Source organism: Monodon monoceros, unplaced genomic scaffold (assembly GCF_005190385.1).
Source record: "Monodon monoceros isolate NGI ecotype Baffin Bay Population unplaced genomic scaffold, NGI_Narwhal_1 Super_Scaffold_5, whole genome shotgun sequence".
Classification (NCBI taxonomy): domain Eukaryota; kingdom Metazoa; phylum Chordata; class Mammalia; order Artiodactyla; family Monodontidae; genus Monodon; species Monodon monoceros.
In genome coordinates this window covers 59724841-59746137 of record NW_021703782.1, presented here as the reverse complement: position 1 = coordinate 59746137, position 21297 = coordinate 59724841, and the positions used below count along the sequence as shown (strand labels likewise).

Sequence of the window (21297 nt, the reverse complement as noted above, 5' to 3'; positions counted from 1 at the left end):
GAACCACTGAGAGACATAAAATCATGGATGAACCTCCAAATCACTATGTTGAGTAAAAGAAGTCCAACACAAAAGACTATATGTTGCATGATTTTATTTATTTGAAACTCTAGAAAAGACAAAACAAGCTAAATGATAGCAAATCAGTATTTTCCTGGAGCTGGAAATGGGGGAGGGGAGGAACTGAGAGCAAAGAGGCATGAAGAAATTATTTGGGGTGATGAAAATGTTCAATATTTTGATTGTGATGGTGTTTATACAAGTATACACATTTGCCAAAACTCATTAAACGGTACACTTAAATGGATATTATTGTATGTAAATAGCAACTTCTTCATAGAAAGTGATAGCATGGTAATTAAGCAGCATATTAGTTCAGTAGCTTGCAAACTTTTTAAATCATTTTCCTCTCTTAAAAAAATTACTTACAAATTACATACATGTTTAGAAGTATACACTCTACAAAACATATAGAAAAGTAGGAATTATAAAGAGCTAAAGATCAAATAATGAAATGTCCTGTTAATTGATGCAACTTCATTATTTAATCTAATGTCATAAAATGTACTTAGGTGAGAGGTTCACCACTGAAGATAATGGACATAAATCTGTATGTCAAAAATATTCTCAGTATGTAGAACTTGTGAAGCTAACTTCTTATCATTTAGACAGTGACTGTCTAAACAGACATTTTCTATGTGACTGTGAAAGAATTAGAGGAGTGCTCATTCTGTCATCTTGATTCTCCTTGCAATATTAGTGCTATCTTCAATCCGTAGGCTATATGTTACAAAAATTTTAAGCTGCTTTTCCATATCATGAAGTTAGTTTAATTAAATCTAGACTACATAATCTATTAATTCACCTTACCGGAAGCAGAAAATGCAAAAAATGAGTGAGGGGGCGGTGAGAGGTGGTAGAGTAGGAAGATCCTGGGCTTGCCTCCTCTCATGGATACTATATATAGAAACTTAACTAGAAAACCCAAAAGACTCCACCAATAAACTATTGGAACTAATAGATGTATTCAGTAAAGTTGCAGGATATAAAATTAATATACAGAAATCTGTTGCATTTCTATATATCAACAATAATCTATCAGAAAAAGTAAGAAAACAATCCCACTTACAGTTGCATCAAAAAGAATAAAATTTCTAAAAATAAACTTAACCAAGATGGTGAAAGACCTATACTCTGGAATCTATAAGACACTGATGAGAGAAACTAAAGAAGACACAAAGAAATGGAAGGATATACCATCTAACGAAACAGAAGAATTAACACTGTTAAAATGTCCATACCACCCAAAGCAATCTATAGATTCAATGCAATCCCTATCAAAATACCAATGGCATTTTTCATAGAAATGGAACAAATATTCTTAAATTTTGTATGGAACCACAAAAGATCCTGAATAGCCAAAGCAATCTTGAGACAGAAAACAAAGCTGGAGGTATCATGCTCCCTGATTCAAATCTATACTATAAATCTATAGTAATCAAAACAGTATGGTACTGGCACAAAAACAGACACATAGATCAATGGAACAGAGCCCAGAAATAAATCCATGCTTATATGGTCACCTAATCCTTGACAAGAGCAACCAAGAATACACAATAGGGAAAGAACAGCCTGTTCAATAAATGGTGTTGGGAAAAACTGGACAGCACCATGCAGAAGAATCAAACTGGACTATTGTCCCACACCATATACAATAATAAACTCAAAATGGATTAAAGATTTAAATGTAACACCTGAAACCATAAAACTCCTAGAAGAAAATACAGGCAGTAAACTCTCTGACATCAGTCTTTGTAACATTTTTTTGGATCTGCCTCTTCAGGCAAGAGCAACAAAAGCAAAATTAAACAAATGGGACTATATCAAACAAAAAAGGTTTTGCACAGTGAAGGAAACCATCAACAAAGTGAAAAGGCAACCTACTAAATGGGAGAAGATATTTTCAAATGATATATCCCATAAAAAGTTAATATCCAAAATATAAAAAGAACTCATGTATTGAGCTGTAGCTCAATATAAAAAAAAAATCCAATTAAAAAAATCAGCAGAGGATCTGAATAGACATTTTTCTAAAGAAAGCATACAGATGGCCAATAACATGAAAGGATGCTCAACATCACTAATCTTCAGGGAAATTCAAGTCAAAACCACAATGAGATATCACCTCACGCCTGTTAGAACGGCTATCATCAAAAAGACAACAAATAACAAAAGTTGGTGAGTCTGTAGAGAAAAGGAATGGTGGTGCACTGTTGGTGGGAATGTAAACTGGTGCAGCCACAATGGGAAATAGTATGGAGGTTCCTCAAAAAATCAAAGATAGAACTACCATATGATCTAGCAATTCTACTTCTGGGCATTTATATGAAGAAAACAAAAACTCCTATGCTAACTGCAGCATTATTTACAGTAGCCAAGATATGGAAGCAACCTAAGTGTCCACTGATAAATGAGTATGATGTGTATATATGTATATGTGTGTATATCTATCTATATTTATAAAATGGTATATTAGCCATAAAACGAATGAAGTCTTGACATTTGCAACAACATGGATCTATCTATAGGGTATTATGCTAAGTGGAACTTTGTGCTTCCACTACATGGGGCATGGGTTCGATCCCTGGTCCCTGATCAGGGAACTAAGATCTCACATGTGCACTGCACGACCTTAATATATAAATGAATGAATGAATGAATGAATGAATAAAATCAATATAAAACACAAAGCAAACAAACAAAACAAAACAGAAACAGACTCATAGATACAGAGAAAAAATGGTGGTTGCAAAAGGGGGGTGGGTAGATGGGTGAAATAGGTGAAGGAGATTAAGAGGGGCAAACTTCCAGTTACAAAATAAATAAGGCATTGGGGATGTAACATACAGCTTAGTGAGTACAGTGTATAATATGATAATAACTTTGTATGGTGACAGATGGCTACTAGATTTATTATGGTGATCATTTTGTAATGTACTTAAATATCAAGTCACTATGTTGTACACCTGAAAATAGCATAATATTGCACATGAACTATACTTCAAGGAAATTTAAATAAAAATAAATAAATAAAACATTTTTCAAAAGTGAGGGGGCTACCATTAACCCCTCTCTTCCTTCAGTATGCCTCATTTATACATGTGATATATAAGTAATTATATCTTTGCTATATTTCCCATTTTTAATAAAAAATATAAATAGATATTCTAACATATCTTTTTCTTACTCTAATAAATCTTGCACAAATATAGGCTGTAGAAGTTCTGCTTTGGAGACATCTGAGCGTGATCATTTGTACTATTCAAAAATTATAGGGTTTAAAAATATGGAGTATGTGCATGTGCATGTTTAACACTAAACCTGTTATTAACTATTTTCAATCACTATTAATTTACAAGGCACTTCAGTATTACCTAGTTCACTCATTAATTCAACATTCATTGAGCATCTATTATGTACACCTATTAGGTTGTACTATAATGTGAACAAAAGAAGACATGGTGGGCTTCCCTGGTGGTGCAGTGGTTGAGAATCTGCCTGCTAATGCAGGGGACACGGGTTCGAGCCCTGGTCTGGGAGGATCCCACATGCCGCGGAGCCACTAGGCCTGTGAGCCACAACTACTGAGCCTGCGCGTCTGGAGCCTGTGCTCCGCAACAAGAGAGGCCACGATAATGAGAGGCCGTGATAGTGAGAGGCCCGCGCACCGTGATAAAGAGTGGCCCCCGCTTGCCACAACTAGAGAAAGCCCTCGCACAGAAACAAAGACCCAACACAGCAAAAATAAATTAATTAATTAATAAACTTCTACCCCCAACAAAAAAAAAAAAGTCATGGTGTCTGGATCATCAACTTATGATACAGTTTTGAGGAAAGACACTGATCACATAAATCACATAAATCAGCTAAAACCACAGCAATGAAATGGTCTGTGAGGGAAAGGTACACAGGTCTAGGAAAGTGCATAACAGAAAGACTTAATTTCACAGTGGTTTGGGGAATCACTCATGCTTCCCCCAGGATGATGACTACTGACCTTCAGGGTTCAATAAAATATTATTAAAACATGCAAACATAAACCAAGGTGCAAACAATGATAGCTGTGGGGCCAACTATTATACGGAGCTTCTCTTGCATCCAATCTATCTGTGGTATCATTTAGCCTTGATCAAGTTCATATTAAGGCTGGCTCTATTCCTCCTCATTAGCCTCCAAAATTATAGTAGTTCCACCTCCTGGAACCAAAGCTATTTTAAACACATATGAAAACACACTGAAGTTGAATGGCAGTCTCAGTTCTAATGCATTAATTAAGATAATCTAAAATATGTTCATAGCTTCATTATAAAGATTATCTAAATAAACACATACACACATAGAGTGGATTCCTAAGAAAACATCCATATATCACACTTTGAGAAACACTGCTCTTTTCAATCATTTTCCTACCTCCAGTTCCTAGCAGTGTCTGGTATATGTATCAGTAATTTGCCCTCGTATCTGCAAAATGCTTTGTAGTTCACAAAGCCCATTACAAAGATTTTCTCATTTGGTCCTAACAACAATTCTGGGTGAATTATCTATTTCAAAGATAAGGAAACTAAGGCTGGGTGGTACTTCTTCAAGGTAGTTTTTCTTTTCTTTTTTTTTTTTTGCAGTACGCGGGCCTCCCACTGTTGTGGCCTCTCCCATTGCGGAGCACAGGCTCTGGACGCGCAGGCTCAGCGGCCATGGCTCACGGGCCCAGCCGCTCCGCGGCATGTGGGATCCTCCCGGACAGGGGCACAAACCCGTGTCCCCTGCATCCGCAGGTGGACTCTCAACCACTGCGCCACCAGGGAAGCCCAAGGTAGTTTTTCTTCAGGAAGTTTCCCACAATTGCCCACTTCCATCAACTGACTCACCTCTAAATTATATTATGTGTTTTTTTGCTCCTATAGCATAGCTCTCTATATTATACTTCAGGCATCACCATTCTCTGTGTCATTTTCTGTTCACCTGTCCGTCTCTTTGACCTAACCTTAAAGTTCTTCATATGCCAGTAGCACATAACAGATGTTCAATCAATGCCCAGTGAGCTCCTGTAATACAGTTATGGAGACTAAAGGACAGGGAGGTTAAAATGAGCTCAATACCACGTAGCTTATTTTGGCAGACCTAGAACTCCGATTCACTCACAACTCCTGAGATCAAATTCAAGTCACTGTTCCTTTAGTCTATAACGCTAATATTTTGGGCAATATTACTGCTTCATAGGAAGCAGAAGAACAAAAACTGCATTCTTTCAATACTAAAGTATTACGAACCAAAACATAGATATGAATATAATTTAAGCCCAAACATCAAAAACATTTTCCACCCGTGAAATAAACTGTCTACTGAGATCTGTTAACACGGTCAGGAATCTATTTTTATACTGACAAAAGAGTATGGGTTTTGCTTATTACACTAGCTTCTCTAGGTCATATTTTTTTTCCTAGACAGAGTTCCCTGATGCTCTTTTGCTTTGTTATTTTTAGTATCTAATTAAAATAAACTAAAGAAACAATTTCTCTGAAATCAACTTATGAAATCCCTGGAAAAAATTAAGAGTAATCATGAGTTTTAACTGTATAACTATCTACCAGATCAATGAACCACAGGCAACAAACACCTTAGTGAACCTCAATGTCAAAGCAAAGCCTTGAAAATCAGCACAATAACAAAAAAGTTATTGGTAAAAAAGGCTTTGCATAGAATAATTATGTTATCAAGGGTCATCAACAGGACTATAATCAATGGTCTGCTCAGTCTCATAAGAATCTCAGAAAAAAGTTACCACAGGGAACTAAAGTTTAGGTTTATTCAAAGTAAAATTAACTTGCTTACTATCACTCTTCCAAAACTTCAGAAATAATTTTGCTCAGTTATTCCATTTATAGTTCCATTTACAAAAAACCCACAAAACCTCAAGTTAGTCTGTATTATAGTTTACTTCCACTAGTGATGAGTTACAAAGTTACTCTGAGATTTACAAATGGGACAGTGCCTCCCTCTCTAATCCCTGTTTTACTAATAAGCACTTTTATTTAAGAATCACCTTTCTTCTTACATTTCAAGTGCTCTCTTTTCTAATGTATAATTTTTCTTATTTGGTTTCTCTTCTTTAATCCTACTATTTTTAAAAAGCTGAGATTGCTAATAATAAGGAAGCACAAATTTAATAGAATCCAAAGTTATCAATACTTAATAACCCAGAAACACCAACTAGTAAAGGTAGGCAGATAAAAACAAAATCTTGGCTTTGGTTAGCTGTATAGATTTGTGAGAAACAGCTTGACCAACTTGTAAACCAAAAATAAAAAGCTCTGCATATTATTATTTTCAGTTTTGAGGCCACCTTTTAATCACCCATTAAAATTATACCTTACAGGGCTTCCCTGGTGGCGCCGTGGTTGAGAGTCCGCCTGCAGATGCAGAGGACACGGGTTCGTGCCCCGGTCCGGGAGAATCCCACATGCCGCGGAGGGGCTGGGCCCGTGAGCCATAGCCGCTGAGCCTGCGCGTCCGGAGCCTGTGCTCCGCGGCGGGAGAGGCTGCAGCGGTGAGAGGCCCGCGTACCGCAAAAAAATAAATAAATAAATAAAATTATACCTTACAGAAATAAAAGATAATCTTTAAATATTACAATTATAAGAAGATGAAAAATTATACCTTTTTATTTAATAAAAAATCTATATTCTACCTCTTCCCCTATTCAATAATTAATATATCAATTGTAATATATATTTGGGTGAGTTTAACTTTTTTAAAGGCTGCTAATCAATTGATTTGATGAATCTGGTTTTCCTCACAGGCTGGAATGGGAATGGCTGTCTGGGCCTTCATACTATCCATATCTATACTGCTACTAAATAAAACAAAAATCAAAGCTGCAAACTGGCTAATTATCTTTTTTTGGGTTTAGTACCTAATTCCTACTTCCTAATACTTTTGTCTTCTTTCTTGAGAATAATTTTGTTTGCATTTTCTAGCAACCAGATTTTTAAAGCAACGCTCAATTGTACCACCAATTCATTATACACATCTGTTTTTAAAAGTCTTAAAAGTATCACCAATTTTGTTTCTTATTGATCGTTTTATGTGTTATTCAGGCTTGCTTATTTATTTATTTATTTTCTTGGTGGTAATCATCAAGACTGGGGAGTTGATGGGGAATATAGAGAGAACTGGGCAAAAAGCTCAGAACTGATTTTCCTCTTTTAAAACACTGATCCACTGAGATGAGACAAGAGTAGTTTAAATTTGGGATACTTTTTAGAAGAACTCTTGTTGCTTAGCATATGTATAAGGAAAACTTTGAGGTTTTTTTATTTAAAGATAAAATAGTAAGTGCCCATGTCTATTGAACACGATATTATGATTAGTAGCTCAAATTATCACTTACCAAACTTACCTCAGATTGGTAAAGTTATTCATTTCAAAAAAAAAAAAAAAAATTTTTTTTTTTTTTTTTTTCCGGTACGCGGGCCTCTCACTGTTGTGGCCTCTCCCATTGCAGAGCACAGGCTCTGGACGCTCAGGCTCAGTGGCCATGGCTCACGGGCCCAGCCGCTCCGTGGCACGTGGGATCTTCCCGGACCGGGGCATGAACCTGTGTCCCCTGCATCTGCAGGCGGACTCTCAACCACGGCACCACCAGGGAAGCCCCAAACTTTTTTTGTATAACTCCACACTGCTAGAAAAGTTGCAGGAGTCATACAAAATATTCCCAAGTTATCCTTTCTCCAGATTATCTAAATAACAACATTTTACTACATTGATTTTATCATGTTTCTCCTCTTTTTTTTTTAAGGTACTATATTTACTGATGTTCATACTTAGGGTCTGAGTTTAGGGAGGGCTTTAAGAAGTTCAAGATTTATAATTTTTTTTAATAAATTTATTTATTTGTTTTTGGCTGTGTTGGGTCTTCGTTGCTGCACACGGGCTTTCTCTAGTTGCGGCAAGCAGGGGCTACTCTTCGTTGCGGTGCGCAGGCTTCTCATTGCAGTGGCTTCTCTTGTTGTGGAGCATGGGTTCTAGGCATGCAGGCTGCAGTAGTTGCAGCACATGGGCTCAGTAGTTGTGGCTCCCGGGCTCTAGAGCACAGGCTCAGTAGTTGTGGCACACGGGCTTAGTTGCTCGGCGGCGTGTGGGGTCTTCCTGGACCAGGGATCGAACCTGTGTCCCCTGCATTAGCAGGTGGATTCTTAACCATTGCACCACCAGGGAATTCCCAAGGTTTATAATTTTTTTATTTGCTAGTTATCTTGCTCAAGCAGCCCTTTATACTCCGGATGCACCTGCTTCACTAGCTTTGCTTGTGGGATCTTCAAAAATGTTCTGTGATTGATTCATAGTATTAAAAATCCTTCTTGACATAAAGTGTATCATGTTCTTCACCATGAGACTGCCCATGTTTAGTACTGCTATGTCAGAGGGCTTATACCATTTATCTTGTTATAACTCATCTGACTGCTTTACTTCTGTAGTGTGGGGCTTAGGAGCTCAGGTTCTGAAGTCAGATATCTTGGGTTTGACTCTCAGCTAAAAATATCATGGCTGAAGGATGGTATATTAGTTAAACATCAGGTTTAGGATTTAGCACTGAACTACTAGGCAGCCAGGACAAAGAGGGTGGCTGCGATTTCCTCAGTAGGAAGTCTATCAGTTTGTAAGGGCTGTAAGAAAAATGAAACATCAGTGTCTCAGCAGAAATGGCTTTGACTGATATCAATACAAGTTTTTAAAGAAAATAAAGAGCCATTCAATGTGTGTCTATTTCTAAAATCAGCCCTGGATAAAAGAAAGGGGAGAACGATCATTTTTTGTGGATAGAAAAGGTATGTTAAGTGCTCCATGGAATTAACCTTATGGTATGCTGGTTTAATACAGGCATCGAGCTTGAAGAACTTTAATGGACAATTCATCTGGCTATAAAAGAGTCCAGGAGAGGAGATGATGCTCAACTTGCGTACCATATATCCCTAGAGGTTCCACAAAGGCATCTCAGGAGCTGCTGTTAGGGGCAGGAGATGCGGACAAGACCCAAGTCCTTTCCCCTCCACACACAAGGATTCAGTCTGAAGAGCTCAAGCTATTGTACTATTTAGTATATTCCTTCAATACAAACTGAGTACCTACTTGCTCAGCTTTTACAGTTCCCATGAAAGAAGACTTTCAAAAATAATTATTTGTTAAATGACAATACAAATATACCCCACTCTTGAAAGAAATATAACATCAATCCCACACACATACATTTTGTAATTACTATCTCAGAGTATACTTCTCAAATGTAAGCACAGGCTGTCAAGGTCAAATAACTGTAATCCAAAGCAAATTATTTTAAATTCTTTGAGCCTCAGTTTCCTCACCTGTAATAATACCACCTACCTTGCGGAGTTGTTATAAGCTTTAGAAATAATGAGCCAAGCATCAAGCACAGGAACAGCACACAATAGGTGCTCAATAGATGGCACACTATCATTATGATACATTGTTGCAAATGGGTTTCTGACAAAGCAGAATGGTGGATGACTTCAAAATGGGAGTTATTATTGAAAACCTAAATAGCTTATGCTACTCAACCAGTAGATACCTAGTGCTCCACCTCACCTCGCACGGCTCAGCTCTCCCACTCTCTCCTCCACCCATTTCAACCCTGATTCAGTTCCACAAACCTACCACGTTCACGCCAGCTCTTCACAAACACACTTCCCTCAGAAAACACTTGTTTTTATTCCCTCACTGGTCATTTCTATTCTTTAAATCTTAGCTTAAACATCACTTCCTCTAGAAAGACCTCCTTGACCAGCTAAGACTACAAATAACAATTTTTATTTGGACCTTAACGTTTCTTTTCTTTCAGATACTGATGTCGAAGACGCTCAGCTATATATTGAGATCTATTATACTGACAATGTATTTTTAGCACACGTATAGAATTCCTCTGATTTACTTTGCAAAGAGGGCACGTGCTCTGTTTAAATTGTGTTTCAATTTGTTCAAATTATATGTAAACAGAAGTGCCAGTTATTGTAAAGTTTTCTACTTTCTACTTGTATGAAAAATTTTATAGGACAAATTGAACTTTCCAAACAAAAAGTACTGATGTTGAAATTGATAATTTGATAAGAAAATTCGATATTCATAGGAAACATTATATATCTCTAAGAACAAAATTATGGAATCGACTAAAATAAGTCTATAACTAAGTGATTTGTTGAAAAAGAAAATTTTCTGCAATTCAACTTTGGGAGGTCCTTTGGAATAGTTGCATTAAATGAATGGTGTAAGCCTCTTCTAACTAGAAAACCAAATTCTAGTCAAGCTAGCTAGAATATTAATATATTGTTCTCACCTTAATCTTTTAAAGTCTTATATCATACCACAGCAACAAACTTGGTTCAAAATTATTATATTTTATGAACTGAATACAATACTGGAGGTGTTCCTGAATTCTACTGAAAAACCTGGCATTTCTCTAATCACTATGGTGACTGCACTGGGTGACAGGCCATCCAGGGTGAAGGACACCATTACTGATCCTGCCTCAGACCAAGCTGGTGTCCATTCTGACCTAGAGCCTGAGATTCCATAATTCACAATCCAGAGCAATACAAGGAAGGACCAGAGGTTCTTGCTTAGTAAAGAAAATGGAAGCAGCTGGTTTTAAGACTAAAATAGCTGCAGAGGATAAGTTACTTGACAGTGAGGGCAAAGAGAGAGAGCCAAAGACCAACTCTTATAGAAAAGGAGGTCAAATCCCCCCACTCCAATTTTCCATTAAAGGAGTCAGATAACATTACCAGTACTACTGATAATGATAACAACAATGAAAATAATAATAGTAAAAATAGAAAATTTATTAAAGGTTTATTATACTTCAGGTACTATTCTAAATTATTTAATAAATGTTATTTAATACTTTAAGTATAAGCTAGACATTATTATTCTTATTTTATACATTAGGATATTGAGTCTCCAGAAACTTAATTTTATTTGTCCAAAGTCATATAACTAGAAAGAGCTAGAGCCAGGATTTAAATCCATCCCTTCTAAGTATGAATCTCACTCTCTTAAGCTCTACGAAACCTGATTTACTTGATGAAATAGCCCTCAAAGAAATAAAAGGGGAAAACCAAAATCCATGCAAAAAAAGAAATATGTGATAGTCAACAGTATCACATGTCAAAGGAAAATCCAGAAACACCCTAGAGAAAATTATTGGATTTGGCTCTGTCCAAAATGCACAGTATCCATAGTTGTATGGTGGCACCCAAATTTCATAGGATTAAGAAGTGCTTACATAACTGCAGATGTCTCTTTCAAGAAAATCAGCAGTGAGGGAATACGTAAAGAAATATGTCAACTGAAGAGGGAAAATATTAGGGAGGGGATACATGTAAAGACACCATAAATAGGTCATCAGACTCAACCTCCCACAAGAGGTTTTTATGCAGCATTGTTCCACAGCCCTCAGTTCCTAGCCCCTCACCTCCTTGTACAACTCCTTGACTTCACTTGAGCTCTTCCATGCTTCTCTCTACAAGAAATGCCCTTTTCCAGTTTGCTTTCCTTGTGAACTCCAACTTTTCCTTCAGCACACAGCTCAAAGGTCACATTCTTGGTGAAGACATCACTGACCCTCATTCCAAGAACAATTTCCATCTTTACACCTAAGGAACTTTGTATCTAATTCTATAACAAGTCTATCTCCATCAAAAGTTGGTTTTCTGCAGTCGGGTACCAAACAGAATTACCTTTGAAACCGCAGTATTTAACACAGTGCCTGGCATATTCCTATTAAAATAGTATCCAGAACTGATCATAATTTTTTAACTCTAGTTGAGAAAATATTTTAAAAATCACTTAAAAGAGAATCAAAGACTATTACTACCCAACTATTTAAACAGTAGTTCTTATTTTTAAAAATATACAGATGGTCAACTAAAGAGCCTTCATATTGGATTGGCACAGTAAAATTTATTTCGATTGTAAATCAGCATGTTCCTTCAAAACACCTTACTTTTTTATATTGGATACTAAAAATTAGCAGTTCTGATTCCAAAAATAAATATGTTCTTCAAGAACTAAAATTATTGTCTTTTAAAAAAATTATTTTCACAAAAGGCATTCAACTGGAATTCATTTAAAAATATAACCCCATCTTTTAGGATGTCTGCCACAGTCTTAATTATGAAAACACCGTTCCCTTAGGGAACTAAGCCAATGAGAATCTCATCCCGAATAAGAGCAAACCAGAGAAAAATGTCTCTGTTTCTGTTGATTATATCAGATAATGGTCTGAAATGAAAAGAATTCCATTCATGTCTATCGAAGCTAGGATGCACAAGAAGCAAACCTCTGGACCCTGAGCAGAGGAAAGATAAAGACAAGAACGATGGAGTGCACTACCTCAGGCTTAGCTCTCCAAGCTAGCACAGGGTCCCATTTAAAATACTACTGATCAAGTTTTGATCCAATAGAACATTCTGTTATGGATTTAACATTCCATAGGCAATCATTTCTTCCCCTTAATCACTATTTATTGCTTCCACCAAAAGAACTTTCTCATGGGTATATTGCTAATTATCACAGCTTCCTTCTGGTTGTGATGATTATTTACTACACACAGGAATATGGCAAACAGAAGTGAGGACAAAAATAACCTACTGTTTAAGCTATGGCCTAATGTGGGGAAGTCAGGAGCATTCATATCTAATTTCAATTCCTAAAATCCATCTCCTAAAGGTTGAGGCATCATTTTAAAGATATCCATAATAAATAGATCTAATGGAGAAGATTCATTTAAAACTTACCCTTCTTGAAGATTGCCCTTCGCCTAAAACCTAATTGACACTTCCGGTTGGATCTGTTTCCCACACAAAATGTCATTTATCTTTTTGACCACAGGGATAATACACTTACTCTCCAGGATGTACCATAATTTATGTAGAAATGCTAAATATGTGATATATTGATACTAACCAGAAAGAAATAATATAGCCACATAGCTATTACATTCATTTTGATAACTCAAATTATGAACAAAGAGTCAGTGCCTAAATAGGTGATTTATTTCTACACGTATTTTTAAAAATATGTATTTGTAAGAATATATATGTCCTTATCTGAATATAATCTTGAAATGAGCTTTTATCTCATAAAAAGAAGTTTCAGTGTCACAGTTACATACCAAAGACCCACAAGAAACAAATAGTCCCTGGGCAGAAAAAGGTCAAGACCCACATTCTTTGATAAAAAAAGAATTTGAACAAAGTTGACAGCATCTTTGAAAAAAAAAATATGTATGTCTTTGAACTCAAATAGAAGCCCCTCAACCCCAGGGCTCAGTTGTACCTGGGATGTTACATTTAGAAGGAGCAATACAGAGACAACACACTTGCCCACTGTGAGAGAAAAGATGTATGTCCCTTTCTAAGGAAAAGGAAAGACAGAGACAGTAGAGACAGGAAGAAATATAGTTGGGAGACCAGTTAAAACTTGGGAAGCTTGAATGGGAGAAAATATTCTTGGAGCCCTGATTCAAGATTTAGGATGATTTAGGAATTATCCTCGATGTCAGCAGCATTTGTGAAATACCTGGATCCCAAGATTAAAACAGGAATAAAAGTTCTGACTTTTGACTAGGTTCTACCTTGAAAAGAATCTAACCTAGCTGGCTATGGAGGAGAATGGAATAGTAGGAATACATTTTCCTTTTCCCCTATCCTGGGTTTTTAATTCAGTTCTAGGCAAGCAGGGTTAGAAGACCTCTCAGATTTAGGCATAAAATGACCAACTTGAAGAATTATCTACAAGAAACTCTAACAAATCACTCAAGGAAGGGGGAGGGGAAGGGAGAACAGCACAGTTCTAGGCATATTCGATAGAGACCCATCAGTGCAAAAAGTCTTTTTACAAATATGATAAGAATAAATAACATTAATTTTTTAGTTTCTAATCAAGATACTGAACCTGAATGTTTTTATAGATTTTACTGAATTGGGCAACTATCTCTGTATTTGTAAGCTGAGACTCTATGGTGTTTTGTGAAATAATGAAAAATTGCAAAAGATAGGAGATTTGATAAAGAATTATATAATAAGATCTTGCAATCTTTGCTCAGAATTCTCCATTCTTGAATCAGATTGTTCAAGGAAAGGTGACAAATTGATTCTGGAGATCGTACAGAATAAATGAAAAACCACAGAAATAATTTTAGAAACAACATTCTTTTGGTACTTATTACATAGTGAAATAGGGAAATCAGAACCCTTAGGGCTTTGAAGAAATAAAAATATATATTACGATCTTAAAATTTTCTGGTTTCTCAACAGGCCAATACATACAATATTATATGTCTCAAAATTAAAAAATTTAGCTATAGGCTTGTTTTTTTTTTGCAGTAAGCGGGCCTCTCACTGTTGTGGCCTCTCCCATTGCGGAGCACAGGCTCCGGACGCACAGGCTCAGCGGCCATGGCTCATGGGCCCAGCCGCTCCGTGGCATGTGGGATCTTCCCAGACCGGGGCACGAACCCGTGTCCCCTGCATTGGCAGGCGGACTCTCAACCACTGCACCACCAGGGAAGCCCTATAGGCTTTCTTTTTACATCAAAATGGTCAGAGCAAGGACACAATGAAAAGTTGAATCAATAGAAGTAACTATCTTTGATGTCAATGCCATGATTTCAGTATCTATCATGGGTCAGTGACAAGAGCTGCAAGATTTTAAAGGCATCCTACCAAAGTTTGAAAACTCAAGATGACATCAGCATATTAACAATACAAAGATTATAGGTATGTTAGAGAAATAAGAAGTTACTATAGCACCTATCTTATCAGTTACAGACAATCTATATCCACAGGGACACTGTTAGAAATCTTCAAATATGTCACCGTTCTAGAGGAGAGAAAAGGAGAGGGGAAGGGAGGGGAGGAGGGGGAGAAGAGGAGAGGAAAAGGGAGGGGAGGAAGGAAGGAAGGGAGGAATGGAGGAAGGAAGCTAGGAAGGAAGAAAATGACAGAAGAGAAAAAATCCTTCCAAATAAGATAAGCCTGGAAGGACAACATAACAGGCATTTATCCAGGCATATATCACACTAATCTACTCTGTGAAATAAAGCACTTAGTTGACAAAAAGAAAATGAAAGTTCTCAACTTCTTTGCTTGGTGAAAGGGGACCAAGTCGTCGACTGCCTTGAACGTCCTAGAGGAAAGAGCTAACTTGCGGGACTGAAAAATATGCCTGTTGGGAAACAAACCATGTGGCATACCACAAAGTTTTCCAAAGTCTGTTATGTGTGTACATGAGATTATTTTTTATAAGGATGTGAACACAGTGTGTGTATGTGTATGTGTAATTTTCTGTCTATGGCTGGTGATACTTGATTTTCCACTTCTAATAGGAACTTAGGTTTTTTGGTTTTATATATATTTAATATAAAAAGTGATTCTATTTAAGAAGCAATCAGATCTCCTCTACCAACTCTGTGCAATGAGGTGACTGGCCTTCCTTGATGAACATGAAATTTCAAGAAACTGGGATTTAGAACATGAGAGGAAAAAATAATCACATAGATCACATACAAAGGATCAGAAATTAGAACGGTGTTTGACTTTTCCATAGCAATTCTGCAAACTGGAAAACAATGGAGCAATTCCTTCAAAATTCTGAAGAAAATGATATCCAACCCCAAACTCTGTACCCATCCAACTACCAAACAATTGTGAAGGTAGTAGAATAAATTCCCTCTCAGACACACAAGAGCTCAAAATCTACCAATTCTTAGGAAGTTACTGCAAGTTGTGCTTGAGCAAATCAAGAAAGAGTTTAAGACACTGATCCGAGAAACAGGAAAGCCAACATAAAAGAGGGAAATCCCAGAATGATGGCAAAGGGAAAAAAATGCATATAGTTCAACCTAGTATATCAGAAGCATATGGCGTGGAAAAAGTGTGTGTGTGTGCGTGCGTGCATGCACATGCATGCACATATTAAGAGCTAGAAAGAGAAGTGTGGTAAGAAAATGCTTAAAACTAAAAAAATCAAGAAAATACTACTATATATAAAATATATGACTAATAAGAACCTGCTGTATAGCACAGGGAACTCTACTCAATACTCTGTAATGGCCTATATGGGAAAAGAATCCAAAAAAAAAAAAAAAGAGTGTATATATGCATAACTGATTCACTGTGCTGTACACCTGAAACTAACACAACACTGTAAATCAACTATACTCCAATAAAAATTTTTTAAAAAAAGAAAATAAACACCGTTTGTGAAGACACAGAGGTAAATATCAAAATAATAGGTAAACAGAGGCAAAATTAGTTGCCTCTGAGGAGGAGTACAGAGAGGATGAGAACTACTTTTTTTTTTTTTAAATAACAAACTTGCTGAACTATTTGACTCTTTACTATATACACTATATAAGACCTGTAGTAGACATCTAATGACATACAAATTCAATAAAAAGAAAATGTTTTTTAAAAAGAAAAGAAGGAAGGAAGGCAAAAAGGAAGAAAGGGAAAGGAAAGGAAGGAGGGAGTAAGAAAAGATACAGAGTCCATGAGAGAGGGCCAGATACACTTAACACAGACATTTTAAGGTCTCAAGGGGGCACTTTCTGGAGACAGGAACAGGATCTCCACTGCACTACTGTTAGAGACAGGCACTCTCAAGGCCATTCTTCTTCCACAAATGAGACAAAAACCAAACCAGAGTGAGCGTAACTGTTCAATATGTGCTTAATATTGTTCGATTGTTGAGTTATCTTTTTAAAGTTATATATAACACTGTCCCAATAGTTCTCTACTTGCTCTCTGGATGATATGCCATAAACTACCCTTTTCTGAATAATGTTCAGTCTTGAAATTGGTAATGAAATTGGTGATCAGTAATACCAGTGTGTTGTAGAGAACAGAAAGAAGAGTATGCTAAGATTTAATTATAAAAGAAATAATTCTTTCAGATGTCTTTCTTTACCCTGAGAGTCAAAGACCCTTCTCCATGATTCTAGCACTCTCCCTGCCCATCCCACTTCTATCTCCTAAGAATATAACCTTGAGTCCCTCTGTCTATAATTTAGGAAAAGTTATTCCCTCTCCCTAATGACTTATTTATAATTGTAAAAGCAACATTTGCTAAACTGTAAAAGCAACATTTTCTCTGATACTGAGAAATTACAGGTAAATCTCAAGTCTCGAGATAATGCTTTATGACATGATTATTCTCGCATACTTTCTCACCACTCCTTAGAAGAAATGACAGGCCAATGTGTTCACAATCCAAAGGAGGACTATTAACTGGCACAAAATTGCACTATTTTGTCAGTATCTTTCCAAAACAAGCGAAGCGTCCCACGTATGAATAAGCCCTGTAGTAAACATGTGATGATGAATTCATTCTCTATTTTTTAAATGGGATGAGTCAGATTTTCAGACCTTTAAGATAATTTAATTTTCATTAAACACTATTTATCAGTCACCATAACGCCCAAGCACTTTCCAAAATGTCACAAAGGCAAAATCCCTGCCTGTAAGGTACACACATCCTCTCCTTTATTAAGTACTACTGTGAGCCAATTATATAAAAATATGATTGCCAACATTTCAATACGAAAGAGATAGGAAGATGTGATAAAGAATAAGGAGGGGAGAAGAGGAGAAGAAAACCCAGTTAGGGTGGCCAAGTTAGAAACAAATGCTCTCTTTAGGACTTAAGAGGCTCTTTCGGAATAAGGGTTATAGTTTGAGTATTTATCTTTTTATCCCTACAGCCTAGCACAGAAAGAACGTGGCACATCCAGGAAATGCTTAAGAAACATTTGCTGACTTAATCTAAGAATCGAACGAGGCCTATTTGGGCATCCATTGTGCCAGAAAGTATTATCTGAATCATTTTTTAGACACAGCTATGTTGGAGAGGCAGCACAAGGAAAGGCACAGCATCTTCTCTGGGAACAGCAGCTCCTTACCTGTTGTTGTACTGGTACTTGCTGTACCACCTGTGTAGGCACTGCTGCTTGACTAGCCACAGATGTCTGTAAAGTCACTGTCGAACCTGTGTCCGACCCGGTCTCTGATGTCTGCATGATGGTCTCTGAAATTTATTAAAATAGAAAGAAAGTTTAAAATGCTCTCCTTATATGACTAGCTGCATTACATTTGTTCTTAATATCCTATACTGAGACGAACTTTCCACTCCCAGAATACCTCTTACTCCACCCAACATACTCATGATATTCCACGCATGTTTAGAGTCATGTTGCCCACTTTTAAAATAAATATAGACAATTACTAATCTACATTTAAAAAATCTCCATTAGTACCTCTTATTTTGAGGCTATAAAGGTTGAACTTCATTGAAATCTACCTTCCTTAGGCCTCATCTGTTATAAATTGTTTCAAGCACAATATAAACTAGCCATATTATAAATTATGTCAAGACACAATTCTCAGAACACAAATCCTAACTGGATGCAAATACGTCATAAACTGTACTTTCTAGACACTTTTATAAACTACAGGACGTCACTGGAGGCGTACAATTTAGAATAAATTGTTTCTAAGGTCCTTTCCAACTTTCAAACTTACTATTCACTGATTTTTAAAAATTAATGTATATCCAAAAACCAACTGATATACCCTAAATTTAGCCAAAGGATCAAGCTCACTAATTTTCTTGGCTGTGAGATGATATGGTACTAAAATTAAAGTTTAATTATACTCTACCCAAAGATAGCCAAACAGCAATAATGTTTAATATTTTGAAAGGTAAGAAGGATCACTATTGTATAAGTGAGATTTGTAAACAAAGACATGAGATTTTACCTTCTCTCATTCACAGTTCAACATGGTACATTTTTCAGTTCTCATATGCCTGTCCTACTAACACAGGATTAAATTTTACAGTGTGCACTCTAACAAGTATGGTTTCTTAGACCTTGATATTCCCTTTTGTTACTTATGCAGTCAATATAATAAATGTTAATTTCTTTGCTACTGAGCAGGGATCCTGGGGGGAAAAACAATATTTAATTGGTAGCCTAAGAAAAATACTGTATCATGGTTTAAATCTGTGAACAGTATGGTGAACATTAATTTTCCCTAAGAAAATTCTGAAAGAGTATTCAGGTCTTTCAAGCAGAAAATTAACCCCTCTCAACATCTTTTGTCACAGCATGACCTCTTCCAATTTTTTCCCCAAACCTTTTCTATCATCTCATTCAATTTTAGAAACATACCTCTGAAGATATCTAATCTACACTTATTTCATAAATGAGAAAACTAAAGCCCAGAGAGGTTAAGAGACTCACTCAAGGTGACAGGACTAGAGAAAGGACTAGGTCTTTTCAATCTATGCTTTCTTTACTTTCTAGACCTTGACATTGGTATCACTTTACGTGATTGACTATTCTTATTCCTTTGTTAGTCAAACCCCTAAAGCAGCACAATAAAACTTAGAGCATACAAAATATACAGCAGTAAAGCTAACATCGATAGAGTATTTAACACATGCTATGTCCTCTTCTAAATGCTTTACATGTTAATTCATAAATAAATCACTCCATGTAACAACCCAATGTGGTTTGTATGATTATAATCTACATTTACAGATGAGGAACCTCAGGCACAAAGACTGAAGGTAGCTAGGGGCTTAAAAAACAAGGGAAGTGATGGAGACTGTGGCTACCACCCCATTTATTTGGGCCAGCTAATGTTTAGCTCAAGGAAATTGTTAATTTATGGGAAGGCTAAACTGTAGCTGCCAGTTTTTCCAATTTTCCAAAAGAAGATTTTTATGTGAAATCTCTCAAGATGGTGGCTAATTAATAAAAAATGTAGCACTGATCTCCAAAGACACACACACACACACACACACACACACACACACACACACAGCCCTTTGTACTAGTATTAAGACCACGGATATGCCTGAAAATGTTTGAAAATGACAGTATTCACTATATAAAAGTCTTGCCTAATTAAGATTACTGGAGGACTAACAGTTCTCGAAATTGGGAGAGGGGATACACACAATAGGAACCCTATCTGTGCCTCTTCTTCTTTATTCCATTGTAGAGGGAAAAAACTACCCTCCCCCAAAAGAAAGCAAATGCCAGTGTCCTTCGGTTCATTACATGTTATGCTTATAGACAATTGATGCCATTTGTGCTACAGCAGAGGGCTATTACTGAGAATGAGGTGATGCCTTTCTGCAGGGAATGAGGACCGAACCAGATTTTACATATCATCTTCAGTGAGTTTTTCTTAGCTTCTCTTCCCAACTCCAAGACAGGCCTTTGTCAGTTTAGTACACAAATGAGGAACACAGAGTTGCCAATTATGGGTTCTTGTTTAAGCTGTTCAGTCAAGGGGTGGATGAGATTCTTACAGTTAAGTCACTCAAACTAAAACACCCTCCTGTTTATCCCAGGGTTGGCTGAGAACTTTATCGAGGCTCTCTCGTGTGTCCAGGGGTCTGTACTGCAGACCAGCCTACACACCTTTTTTGGTATATGACCCATAATATGACATCCACTGTTTTAGACCAAATACACATAAGAATATACATAATGAATGTCTAAAAAATTAAATGTACTTTTAAAGCAATTCCTCAATAAATCACCCGAGACGGCTTATCTGAAGATAAAAGGCATAGATTTGGAAACTGGCTTCCTATGGACCATATTAGACTCGATCGATAGGCTTTGGCACAGAGTAACTACAAATTAAAATTTTTAATCGTCAACCCTTAAAAATCAGAAGATTTTGTGTTAAAAACCAAATTTCCAGATTCTCGTGAAAAATCTGAAAATCTAGAAAAGGTGAGCCCATATTATGTGTTTTATACGCAAATTATTTATATGACAATACATATTCACTTTATAGGCATTTGAGGCATAAGAGCAATACCTAAGCTTTGACTACTTTACTAATAGAAATGTGTAACTAGATGATCGGAACTAAGATCTTCCTCATTTTACAGATTGTCAACTGAGGCCCAGAGATGTTAAGTCACTTAACCAAGGTCAAACTGTGGGAAGTAGGAAAGTGGGAAAAGAGGGTCTGGACATAACACTAAAGCGCATGCACTAAACTACCAGACTAAAGTCTTGAGTTTCATCAGAGATACTGAATAGACAGAAGTGAAGGGAGTAAAGAAAAGCAAACTGGTGAACTTTTAGAATCAGAAAGGAGGAAAAAGATCCCAACTATTTAATAGGAGCAACCTTAACAG

The 21297-nt window shown here is 36.6% G+C and overlaps 1 protein-coding gene across 9 annotated transcripts in view; it reads right to left on the bottom strand.

Moving 5' to 3' along the window:
* Window positions 1-21297, bottom strand: part of RFX3 (regulatory factor X3) — a 288861-nt gene that overhangs the window by 139319 nt on the left and 128245 nt on the right. For 7 of the 9 annotated variants that reach the window (XM_029201564.1, XM_029201562.1, XM_029201568.1 and 4 more), the window contains one exon: window positions 18032-18156. In XM_029201564.1, coding sequence (XP_029057397.1) covers window positions 18032-18156 — 125 coding nt within the window. Of the gene's footprint in view, window positions 1-18031; window positions 18157-21297 lie in introns of those variants that run through there. The other 2 variants (XM_029201570.1, XM_029201571.1) reach the window with 2 other exon arrangements.